Source organism: Mytilus edulis, chromosome 6, assembly GCF_963676685.1.
Source record: "Mytilus edulis chromosome 6, xbMytEdul2.2, whole genome shotgun sequence".
Lineage (NCBI taxonomy): Eukaryota > Metazoa > Mollusca > Bivalvia > Mytilida > Mytilidae > Mytilus > Mytilus edulis.
This window is the reverse complement of record NC_092349.1, coordinates 10,066,866-10,079,339: the sequence shown is the minus strand read 5'-3', so window position 1 is coordinate 10,079,339 and position 12,474 is coordinate 10,066,866. Positions and strand designations below refer to the sequence as shown.

Here is a 12,474-nt window from a genome sequence, read left to right as displayed (position 1 = left end):
CTACTATCACTGAACTAGTATACATTTTTATTTAGGGGCCAACTGAAGCACGCCTCCGGGTGCGGGATTTTCTCGCTGTATTGAAGACCCATTGGTGGCCTTCGGCTGTTTTCTGCTCATTGGTCGGGTTGACACTTTGACACATTCCCATTTCCATTCTCAATTTCATTTCCGTCAAAACACTTTAAATGATGAAATCAGTATGAACATTTATCGAGAAAAAAGTGTATTTCAATTGTAATTTTATAACACATGGGGATGTTCATGAACCGGTTGAAAAAAAAAATAATGCAATCAATTCCCGAATTTTTCTCTAATGAGTACCTTTAGAACATCTATGGAATCATACATGTATGTCATTATAGTTACCACATTACATGTATAGAAGACTACACTAGTATTTCATTAAAACACATTTTTAAAATCAAACCTGTATTTCATTGAAAAACATGTTTCAGAGTTAAAATCTGTACATCATTACAGCTAATTCCCTAATGCATGTAAAATGAAACTTTTGGTTGGCTTGCTTGCTTGTTTGTATAAAATGTTTATTCCAGCTAATTAAGATTGACATCTTCCAGTGGCGTAGCTTGCCTTCTGTTTATACCGAGGCAGGGGTCGAGCTATCGAGGTTTTTACAATTTGAACAAAAAAGAATCGTTAAAAATAGTTGCTGTTCAATTTTCTTTCATCATAATAATGTTAATTATATGCCTTACTATCTATACTCAAAGCTATAAAAATAACAAAATACGTGAAGGTATCACATTAGACAACCAATGAAAAGTCAGTTTCCTGACTTGCTAGCAGTTACAGAAAGCACAACATATATATTGACATACTGTTCCCAGCAGAAAGCCAGCTCAAATGCCTAATGGTTCCCAATATATTTCCAAGCCGTAGAACACTCTAATATAGTTGGCTGTACCTCACTGTGACATGAGTTAATGTCATACAATATATTGACATACTGTTCCCAGCAGAAAGCCAGCTCAAATGCCTAATGGTTCCCAATATATTTCCAAGCCGTAGAACACTCTAATATAGTTGGCTGTACCTCACTGTGACATGAGTTAATGTCATATCACAAGAAATCATGACCTTGCTCGGTGGATATTAAAAAGAAACCTGTACAAAATGTTTAATATAGAAGAAAAAAAACGAAAATATTTAGGTTTATTTGTAATAAGTGTTGTGATGATCATTTATTTGGTCGTAGGTCACGAATCAACGAATTATAGATAATCACCACAAAATGACAGCTGGATTGAACAAACGAATTTCAGGATAAACTAGGAGAAAAACATATGCTACATGTAAAGTGTAGCACGGCGCTTGTTTTAGTGGTGTATTCCTTCGAAGGTCTTGTAATTATATATTGAATGATTTTTTACTTTTTTTTTCATTCATGATGAACATGACAACCGGCGAATAACTAACATTTACTTTATTCTAGAGTCTTCATTATAAATGAACAGTATTTGGTTGATTTTTTTATATAAAAACTGACATTATGTATTAACTAACAGACATATTTCTCTGGAATTAGTTATTCCTTTAAATATCTTAAATTCCCTGCTTGTGAAAACGTACTATGAATTTAAAATAGCGAGAATAAAACTTGAGAACCACAACATATAAATTGTTTTCTGTGCACTATGATGTATAGATGCATATTTTGTTTTGTTTGGTACCAGAGTCAATGAACATAGTCGTAGGGGAACATGTCAACGGTTATTAATAGGGGTTTGAATGCTAAGAATGGGATTATCAAATATTTATTTTTTAATCATTGTCGCCCATAATTTGATTTTCCTTTATTTTATAATTAAGCACTATTTTAAATCCGTATTCTTTTAAATTTAAATTAATTTCAGGGCCGATTTTTCTGTTTTCTTAAAATCCTCACCCAGGCCCTTATATACTAGAAATTATTCTGATACAAAATTAAATAATTTACCTAATTCAATGGTAAAGTGATCGGGTGACTCGTGAGTTGGATCCTCATCTATTCTGCTCACTGTTTTCGCTTGCAATGGGGTAGGACAAAATAACTCTGTTGTCGATTTCCTTTTACTCTGACAAACTTGAATTACAGAAAACTACCGTAAAGGGTTTGTCCAAGTAGAGGAGGGAAAATTAATTCAAATGTTTTCATAAGTCTTGAATAATTCGTAAAGGGTATGAATCAATAACCGCGCCAACAATACATAACAAGTTGCTATCTTATTGTTTAGTAGCCAGTTTGCTGCGACAATCATTTAAAAGAAAATACAGTGAAGGAAAATATTTTTTTGTGTTTTTTTTTGCCGAGGCAACTGCCTCGGTTGCCTCAACGTAAGCTACGCCCCTGTCTTCAAACAATATATTGGCATAGTGAAACCTGTTTATATTATATTTAAATTTAATTAGAGGTTATCCCAATGTAATTGTACAATATACAAACATTACAAGCAAGCTAACCAAAGTCTTACTCTACATGCATTAGGAAATTAGCTGTAAGCACCCTACCTCTATCAGTGAGTCTATGTCATTCAAACACCTAAATCTAACATGAGTGGAATTAAACACCCGTATAAAATTATGCATGTGTGTCATTAAATCACCTGTTTAGAATAATTTCTGTATGTCATTACAACAATTTCTGTCTGTCATTAAACACCTATTTAGAATTATTCGCGTATCTCATTTTATTTTAAACACCTCTTTAAAACAATAAATGTATGTCACTAAAACACCTGTTTAGAATCATACCGGTTTGTCATTGAAAAATCTCTTACAACTTATTTCCTAATGCGTGTAAAGAAAAACTTTGGTTGGCTTGCTTGCTTTGTTTGTTTATACAAGCTTTGTAAATAAGATTGACATCTTTAAACAATATATATAGGTATAGTTTATCCTGTATACTAGTATATAATATTTGAATTTAATTGGGTGTTATCCTTATGATTGTACAATATAAAAAAAGCAAGCAAGCTAACTGAAGTCTTGCTCTACATGCTTTAGGAAATTAGCTGTCATTAAGATACAAAATACTCGTATGTAATTAAATCGACCAGAATGCCATAAAGACAAATATAAGCTCGAATCCCCATATGGAATTTACTGACCCCATACATATCGTATTAGGTCACTATAGGCACACTATGTAACGAATCATTATCTTACCGACTATCTTATCATGTGGTATTTAGACTAGTGTGCTATTAAAGTGGTGAAGTTTTCAATATCGTATACAATAGCATTAAGAACCTACTTCCTTTGATCTATACAAAAACAATTGCCAACAATAACAACTTGTTAGCTTGAAAAGTGTTTTATGATTTTTTTTTCAATCGTTCATCAGCAATTCCTTCGTCTGTTGAAACCTTTCAGAGTTTTCCTAAACACCATGAGGGACGTAACACCAAGTGCTACTAACCGTGTATTAAAATAAGCCCCGCCTACTAACCCAATACAGAATATACACGGTCTCCACGCGGTTGCTTTTAACCAATCGTATGCCTAGAGGGTAAGAATGTATAGGAGGTTAGATAAAGAATAATACCTTAACTTGTATATATATATAGAGTCATACCTGTGTATCATCATCGAAGAACGTGGGATCTACTTTTAATACCTTGGCTGTTTCGTTGACGATTTGATAAAACGCAGGTACTTTCTTGACTTTGTTATAACTCAATGGATTTAAATTACAAAAAGTTATACTTGGAAAATCCAACTTTGAGTAAGTAGTTGATATTTGTGTGTTTACACTTTCGCTGAAAATTAATAAATAGAATAAATTGAAATACGTGTATACCTTTTTACTATAGCAACAACTCTGTTGTATTCGGACTAAAACTGTTGAAGCATCAACCTCCACCATTCGTCACAACTCGGCCGATTCCGTAAGAAGGAGAGTAGCGGATTCATCCGAGGATTGACGATTGCAATCTCAACATCACCTCCACCGTTACGAGCGCACTGAACTACTTGGCCCAATATAGTACTGCAACTGACATCGAAAAAGACGCTTAGTTAACGATGGTCCGGAATAACACACGGCTGCAAATTGTTTTAAATGATAGAATAATATCTATATTTTAATTTCCATCGGGTCGTAAAAAGTTTCTATGGTCACATTTTTGTATTTTATCCCTTTAATGGGGGTACTCCTCAATTTAAGGTTTTGGGTAGCCTTAAAATCCAAAAATTAATTTTTTGGTTAAATTTCCCGCTATTTTCGTAAATATTTTCTATGCACATATCATCAAGGATCATCGGAATGATGAAGACGTAAATATAATACCATCTCCAAGTAAAACTTTCAAACTTAAAGTTGGCTGATTTTTTTAGATAGAAATTTAACGCGTTTTTCTTTGAAAACGAGAAAACATATGATTCAAAAACAGTATTTGACATTTGAGAGGACAAAACATATTATTGCGATACTGCATGCAAATTTTGTTGGGCAAATTCCAAACAATTTTGTTAAAAACTCAAAAATAAAAACATCATTTGTACCTTTTTTAATTACGGAAATTTCCTATCCGTCAATCAGCTCCACCATTTATTTTTTCCTTCATAATCAATTTGATAGTTTCGATGTGATTATGTAGATTTTGTAGGAGAAGTTAAGTTATTTTTGAGTGATTTGAATATATATAGTAGTTCTTTCGTGTATTTTCTGTAAAAAAGTTATATTTTTGTTAATAAAATTTTGACTTTATATAAAAGTTAACCAAATCCTTCGGATAAGAGGTTTTTCCGGATAATGACTATGGTTGACATTGTGTGAAAATATATTGTATGTCAATGTTTAACCTCAGAGCAATTAATATGCATGCAAGTGGTCGGGGGAAAAGTACTATTGAAGTTTCGCAGAGATTTGGTGTGTAAAAGGTGATGCTAAAACCAACTTCTCTTGAAATTCTGCTTTCCGTGGGCGAATCATCAGTGATGTTATGAGACTTGCACCAGAAGGCAAACTTGATGTGCATCTTTAAATTAGATTGATTGATTGATTGTTGGTTGCTTAACGTCCAGTGGCAAATACTTCATGCATGTTCAGGATGAGAACAAGTTAACAATAAAAACAATAGGTAGGTTTTGTCATAATAGAGGCCATTCGGGATGATGATCGGGAAAATTTAGACTGCCAATGGAAAATGATGGTATATTGGATTGGGACAGAAATTGTCCATTGCAACATGCCACCTACGGACCCCTCAAAGAGTTGATGCAAGGGTTTTTAACGTGCAAAGAACGTGACACTCCCTTTACACGGGGCATAGGATTTAACGTCCCCATTCTGACCGGACGTGACTGCGAACTTGATACATCCCGCACAGCCAAACGGACGCCTCACTTCGTTTTACTGACGGTCGGGGTAAGACCAATTGGCCATATTTCGTTTCCCCAGTCACCCTTGGGGAACTTTAAATTAGAAACAACAGAAATCCATATATATGATCAAACTGATCGACATGTATCCTCACAACCTGACACTTTTATACGATCTCGCGCTCAGTTTCTTCCTTGTAGTTTGGATATGAAAACAGGGTTTTTGTGTAAAAGAAAAACCTTTAAAAAAAACAGAAAACTACGCAAAACTGAGTCCTTTAAACGTGTTGACAGTCTTTTAAGTTGTGCTTATTAATGTGAGTAATCATTTATCCATGCATAACCAAGTACTTTTTGAAGTCAACACCGTTGCAATTAAGTAAAACAGTTTCTGAAAAATTAGAATTTGAACTTGCTGTCAGTTCTTTAATAACGATTGTTAGTGATGTGATTTATTCTTCCATAAGAAAAAGCCTTTCTCATGTAGCACATCCTTTATATATACCGATCAATTTTATCCAAGATTGTCTGTGATGCTTACCAAACTGCCAAACTCCAGAACTAACTAGATATTGTGACACCTTACAATTCAGACACAGTGGGGCCAAGGGATATGAAATATAGAGTTTAGCTCTGAACTCAATTTAGGGGATGCCATATCTGCTGCAGGAAAATTGAAGTCTATGTTAAGACTTTCAGAATTACACCAAGGTGTGTCTGAAAATATCAAGGATACATTAAAAGAAGAACAATTACTTCACCCTGCCACCAGTGCTCTTATGAGTTATGTCCTCGTTTTGGTATTTCTATGGAAATGATGCCCGCATAGCTTGTTAATAGATATAGGAAGATGTGATATGAGTGCCAATGCTACCATTAAAGGTCACGGTCCGGTCTTCAACACGGAGCCTAGGCTCAAAAATTCATTTGTTAGTTAATTGATGAAAAATAACACAAAGGCGCTTCTGAACCGCATATTGTCCCTAAAGATAACAAAAATTCGTAAACGTATGGCTATTACAAAATCAATCGTTTCTGTAGCAACATTCGCCCCGTTACATTTGGGATTGGCAGTGCAGATACATCATGCATATGCATATGGGAATATGGGTCACGAACTTTGAACGATCGAACTTTGTACTCACATTTCTTTTGTGTTTCCTATGCAAAGGTAAGACTATATCTGACGAGTTTGACCGAATCATGACGGTATTTACGCTCCAGATAGCATTTGTACTCAAAAACTGTGTTTGCTTTGAACAAACTCTGTCCTGCGCCTAACTTGTTCTTATAAAAAAGGGACCTCGCATTCGCCTCGGGTGACTATAGTTTATTTTGTGTTATAACTGCTCTGTCCAGACTTTGCAAAAACACAATATGTATTTATCTATAACTAGATACTAATTTTCACAAAATACACAACCTTTAAGATGCAAAATTAAAAACACTGTTTCAGCGCTTGAATTTTGTTTTTTTCAAAGATAGAAAAAATATTGAAATAATTTGATAAAGTGGTGTTTTAAACTTTAGAAAATAATTCTGTAATATACTATAGTGAAATACTATACACAATATGAAAGTTTATGGATGTGAAAAGGTCAAGGCCACTTCTTCTTTTGTTATGTCTTAAATGGAAAAAAATCAGAAGGTTCCAAATCAACGCCATTTTGTAATGGCAGCTCTTCATATAAGTATTCAAATATGTCGTTTTAACATCGTTTATAGCATATGCTTATGATTGAATCGTTTTTGTAGCATTCTATTGAATAAATATCAGAATATTTCTCCTTTTTGTCCTTGTGGTTGAAATATTGATATTTTTAGGTCTGACCTTTGACCTCAATTTCACAAAATTGTGACCACTCTGGATTTTTACGACCCAACTTTTCTTATTGTACACGTTTTCCTCTTTCCATCGATATATAATTTAGGTGTGTGTTCTTCCGGACCATTAAAGTTTTAAAAAATGAACTCTGGTTGCAGTACTAATACACGGAGGGTCTGGATTTGGAGTCTTTCATTTTTGTATTCTTAAATTATTTAGGTCATCTTTAGATATAAGAAGATGTGGTATGAGTGCCAATGAGACAACTCTCTATCCAAGTCACAATTTATAAAAGTAAACCATTAAAGGCCATGGTACGGTTTTCAACACGGAGCCTTGTATTTGAGCACACAAATTATCTCTATTCATTATATAACGGGCTATTTATTTATTTTTGCATTAAAACCATATAAATATAATTAATGTTGTTAAAAAGTGGTGTGGTGTCAAAACCAGAGGATTGTGATAGGAATATTTTGTGTAAATTATGCATCTTCATTTGGAACTATTTGAAAAGGATATTCTTCATATGATACTTTTGAACTTTCATTGACAAACTGTTCGGTCATAAAATGTCATTATATTGTTAAACTATTCATTATTTTATCCATAAATGTAACCGGTAGACAGGCTACTGATTTGAAGTTGAGAACGAGCTGCAACCCACGACCAATTGCAGACATTGGCGATGCCAACGGTAGACGATGACTAGGATCTAGTCAGTTGACTGATAATACTCGCTTTAACTCCACTTGTAGAATTAAACACAAGTTCTATGCAGTAGTTAACAATTTAATGATTCAGGATGGAATACATGTAGTTTTACAAAATGATGTTCTTTAACACATTGAACAGATTGATACAAATTGAGCGGATGTTGTCAGTACGAATGCCCGACTCTCACTGAAGTTACATACTTCAGAAAACATATATAAATCAAGAATTTACATGGTGACAATTTCATAATAGAAAGGAGATAACTGAATGGCAATGAAATAATACGATAAGAATTTGTAAGACATAATAGTGTCCTATGAAAAAGTGTCCACGTGGACAGTTTTTCAAAGAATTTTGGTATTTAATAATGTCCATTGCCATGGAATAGTGTCCCTAAAATGGACAGCTTTTTACTTCAAAAGATTGGAAAAAGTGTCAACCAATAGGACAAATTTTCATAATTATTGCTATTAAATTGTGTCCTCTAAGGGAAGTAATACAAAGGTCATTAAAAAGTTTTATTATACTTGAATTTTTATTAAAATATGAAGGATTGATGAGAAATTTACAAATGTAAACAAACAAATAATGGATGGAAGTGAATATAGAGAAATTTAAGGTCTAAGAATTCCCCAGGAAATGGTAATGTCAATGAAAGAATAACAATAAGAAGGAAGTGTAAAATCAAATCTGAAGATCTTTACTAACTATGTCAGAGAACAGGGAGAAGAAGGCAATAGAAAATAAAAAATGTCCATTGCCATGAAATATTGTCTCCTAAGTGGATAGCATTTTACAGCAACAGTTGTGAAATACTGTCCATCTACAGTACCATTTTTTTTGTAATGAATGTTATTAAATTGTGTCCTCCAAGGATTAATACTGAACAGCCCCTGTCACTTTAAATGTATTTAGTTAGGGTTTTTAATAAAGTTTATAAAATTACGCTGTAAAGAGTATAATACCTTTTTGTATTTTATTTAATTTAGTAACCAGCAACAAACATTAAAGAACCATATAAAGGGATCACTGTTCATCCTGTTTTTCTACACATAACTTTTTTCAACTTAATATCTTGCATATTTGGTATATTTAAAGCTTGATCATGGTGAAGTACAAATTATTTTTTTTTCAAACTAAACTGCCATTAAAAGAGTAAGAGAGTACGTCAAGTTCGCAGCAACAAATTTTCAGTTGGTTAATAAATGTCTTAAGAAATGGGTGTTTTTATAATGGCCCTGTTATATGTCATTAATACTATAATAATTATATTAAAAGATATAGATATGAAGATAAAGATGGTATAAGTACCAACGAGACAACTCTAAGTCAAAGTAACAATTAATTAAAGTTTGCAATTAAAGTTAAAATGCGTCCAGTAATAACAAGGCAATGGAAATCATTTAATTCGTTAATCATATAAAAAAAAATGCACTGGCGGACACAATATCCTGTGACGAAATGTCCACCTGGACAATATTATGGTAGTGAATACTGTCCATGTTCAATTTGTTCATGGACACTTTTTCATACCTGAGGACATATTTTTATAGGAAATTGTGTCCATGGACAGTATTTACTATGAAAATGTGTCCAGTGGACATTATTTCATGGGAGACATTATTAAATCCTACAAGATTATAACAAAAATCTGTCGTTTGAGCTTTAGGCTAAATAGCGCCGTAATTGAAATGACTAAAGGATTAATTAGTCTTTACGTAAGAAAACTTAAGAACTATGTAAAGCTGTGACTTTATCTATTATTTACAAAAAGAATTATCTTGAAACAAATTTCTGACTTTGTGAAAATATACTTGACACTTAATTATTACTTATAATACAAAAAGCTTTACAAAGAAAAATCGTTACATCATATTGAAATTACTTTGACGGACAAATATTGCAAATAAAATGATTTCGATAAAATAATGAATAGTTTAACAATATAATGACATTTTATGACCGAACAGTCAAATGAAAGTTCAAAAGTATCATATTTAAGAAGAATATCCTTTTTAAATAGTTCAAAATGAAGATGCATATATAATTTTCACAAATTAAATTATCCCTATCACAGGATACCGAAAGGTAATTAAATTCTAAAGCCTGAAACAACAATGATCTGTCACATTGAACAGAAGCACTTATGGCTCAAATTGAGATTGACAAAATATAACTTATTAATTACCTTGTGTACTGACCAATAAGGCGGTATATCTGAAAAACACACATTGAAAACGATCCTAAACAAATACAAGTCCAGAAAATCTTCTGCAAGATATAGGTAGCATCTCCGAATCGTCCAATTCCGTGGATAGACGTATAACCAGAAAACTCTTTCAGCTTCGAGACCAACATCTTGCTAAGTTGAGGTCGTCCGAAAAAAGGAACCAAATGCAGTTGCCACTGAATTTATATTAAGCATACGGTGTTACATACGGGAATTTTAATTTTAAATTCAATTTAAAATGCACAATAATTCGCTATAGAAAATAGTGTCTAACAAGAATTCAGTCTGTCAATAGATTTCTGTTGCCTATCTCTGGGCATGTTAACAATGAAAGCTTTTTATCCGATTAAATTATTTGTCCAATAGGATATTCAATAATTGATGAAATGAAGTCCTCTAGGGACGATTTTAGTCATTTCAAGACTTGATAGTTACAATTGTCAGGAGATCTAAAATTGATCTGTTCAAATTAGCAACACCGAATCAATTGAAATTTGAATTTCTCAACAAAAACATCTTAATACGAAGGCTTTTCAATAGTGTTAATTTTGGTTTCAATATTGCTGGTTAATTTAAATACTACAGAAAAACGCATCGGACGTGTAGAAGAAGATACATCTTAAATAAGTCCAGGAAAAGTACCTAACTATGTTTTAACGGAGATACAAGCAAACCAACATCGTTTGAAATAAAATTGAGAATGGAAATAGTGAATGCGTCAAAGAGACAGCAACCCAACCAAAGATAAAACACAACAGAAGACCACCGATGGGTCTTCAACACAGCGGGAAAATCCCGCACCCAAAGACGTGCTTCAGCTGGCCCCTAAACAATAATGTATAATAGTTCAGTGATAATTGAGGCCATACTAAACTGCAAAACATCTAAATGATCTCAAATTCAAAATCATACGAGACAAAAGACAGAGGCTCCTGACTTTGGACAGACGCAACAATATGGTTTAAAGGTTAACACTAAAGGTGAAAGAATGATGAAACGTATTCCTAAACAATAACAAACAATCAATCATCTCTAAAATAAAAGCTCAAACTGACTTAATCTGCTGATTTGAAAAAAAACCCATTATATGTTCTTCAGTTTGATTTGAGGGTCTTGATAAGGGTATTTTTAATTTTTTAAAGCCAATTTTCTTTAGTCTTTATAGATAAATTCCATTGTTCTATTCTTTATGTTCAAGTGCCCCATCATTCTCTATTTTTGCCTGTTTGTTTCTTTATTCTTTTTTTTTTTGGTCGGGGGTCCCATTTTCTGTAGTAATTGTTCATTATTCTCTATTTTGTAAACCCGCATCCATAGCCTCTTGTATCGATAGATTTCGTAAAGGAAACAATATAAAAAGTACCGAAATACAGTTAATGTTCCGGAATTAAATGCAGAAATATTAAACAAACCTTTTACATTCATCCTTCAAAATGTCTAACGCAATGGTGACTGAATAACATCGATATCAGTTATGATATAATTGAAAAATTCAAACAACTTATATGTAGTAAAAAGAAAAGAAACAAAAAAGGCGTATTTAAAAGACAATAATTCCTTAACTTAAAATGTTGATGATATTAAAACCATGCAATTGTCTATTGAATTTTAGTTACTTTATCTCTTTTGATATATTAAACCGTGCGTTTGCAAATGTTCCACAAGAAATATGTTTTTCGAATTTTGCTTAAAAAGTCAAGAGAAATAATATGATATTGATAAAACATCTTTTCGTGACCGTGACAGGGGTATACAATGGTGTGTCCAATCTGTGACTACATGGCCAATTGAATTCTACATACATGTAGTTATTGGGGTGGTTATCCAATATTTTTGTAACTCTTATAATTCATACCTTTTCCATTATCGGCCTATTTTACTTGCACAATTTGTTATAATTCGCAAAGTTATATCTTGTTTTAATAGTCATCTTTTTTAAAACACAGCGCAATGACCATACGTTCTTCCGGGTTGGATAGGCTATATTCCTTTCGGAGTATGATCGGGTATTTTCATTGAATTACCATAGATTGATTATATGTGTGTCATTAATTGTTAAATTAATACTTAATCATAACATTGTCCTGGAAACAGAGCTACGGAAGACTTAGTTATTAAATATTAAATAGTTTATCATAATACGAAGTCAGATAATTGATTCTTAAACAATTAACTAAGGTTACTCAATTAAAGAAATCGGCCTGGGGACCTATATATATACGAATTACACAACAAGACATGTAAGAACTTCATGTATATTAAGAATTATGAATTATGAAAAATAAAGTTTCAGGGAAAAGTTGAAGTAAAGGTCATAGAGATGTATCATAATTATCGCAAGTTCTCGTACTTCAGTACTTTGATTTATAAAAAAAGG

General features: G+C 32.7%; 1 protein-coding gene across 1 annotated transcript in view; it reads right to left on the bottom strand.

The window, feature by feature from the left end:
• Nucleotides 1-10,411, bottom strand: part of LOC139527078 (degenerin-like protein asic-2) — a 61,566-nt gene extending 51,155 nt beyond the window's left edge. The window contains exons 1-2 of the mRNA XM_071322338.1: nucleotides 10,056-10,411; nucleotides 3,578-3,761 (exon numbers count right to left, since the gene is read on the bottom strand). Coding sequence (XP_071178439.1) covers nucleotides 3,578-3,761; nucleotides 10,056-10,225 — 354 coding nt within the window. The 5' untranslated portion in view covers nucleotides 10,226-10,411. The remainder of the gene's footprint in view (nucleotides 1-3,577; nucleotides 3,762-10,055) is intronic.
• Between the last annotated feature and the right edge of the window lie 2,063 nt (nucleotides 10,412-12,474).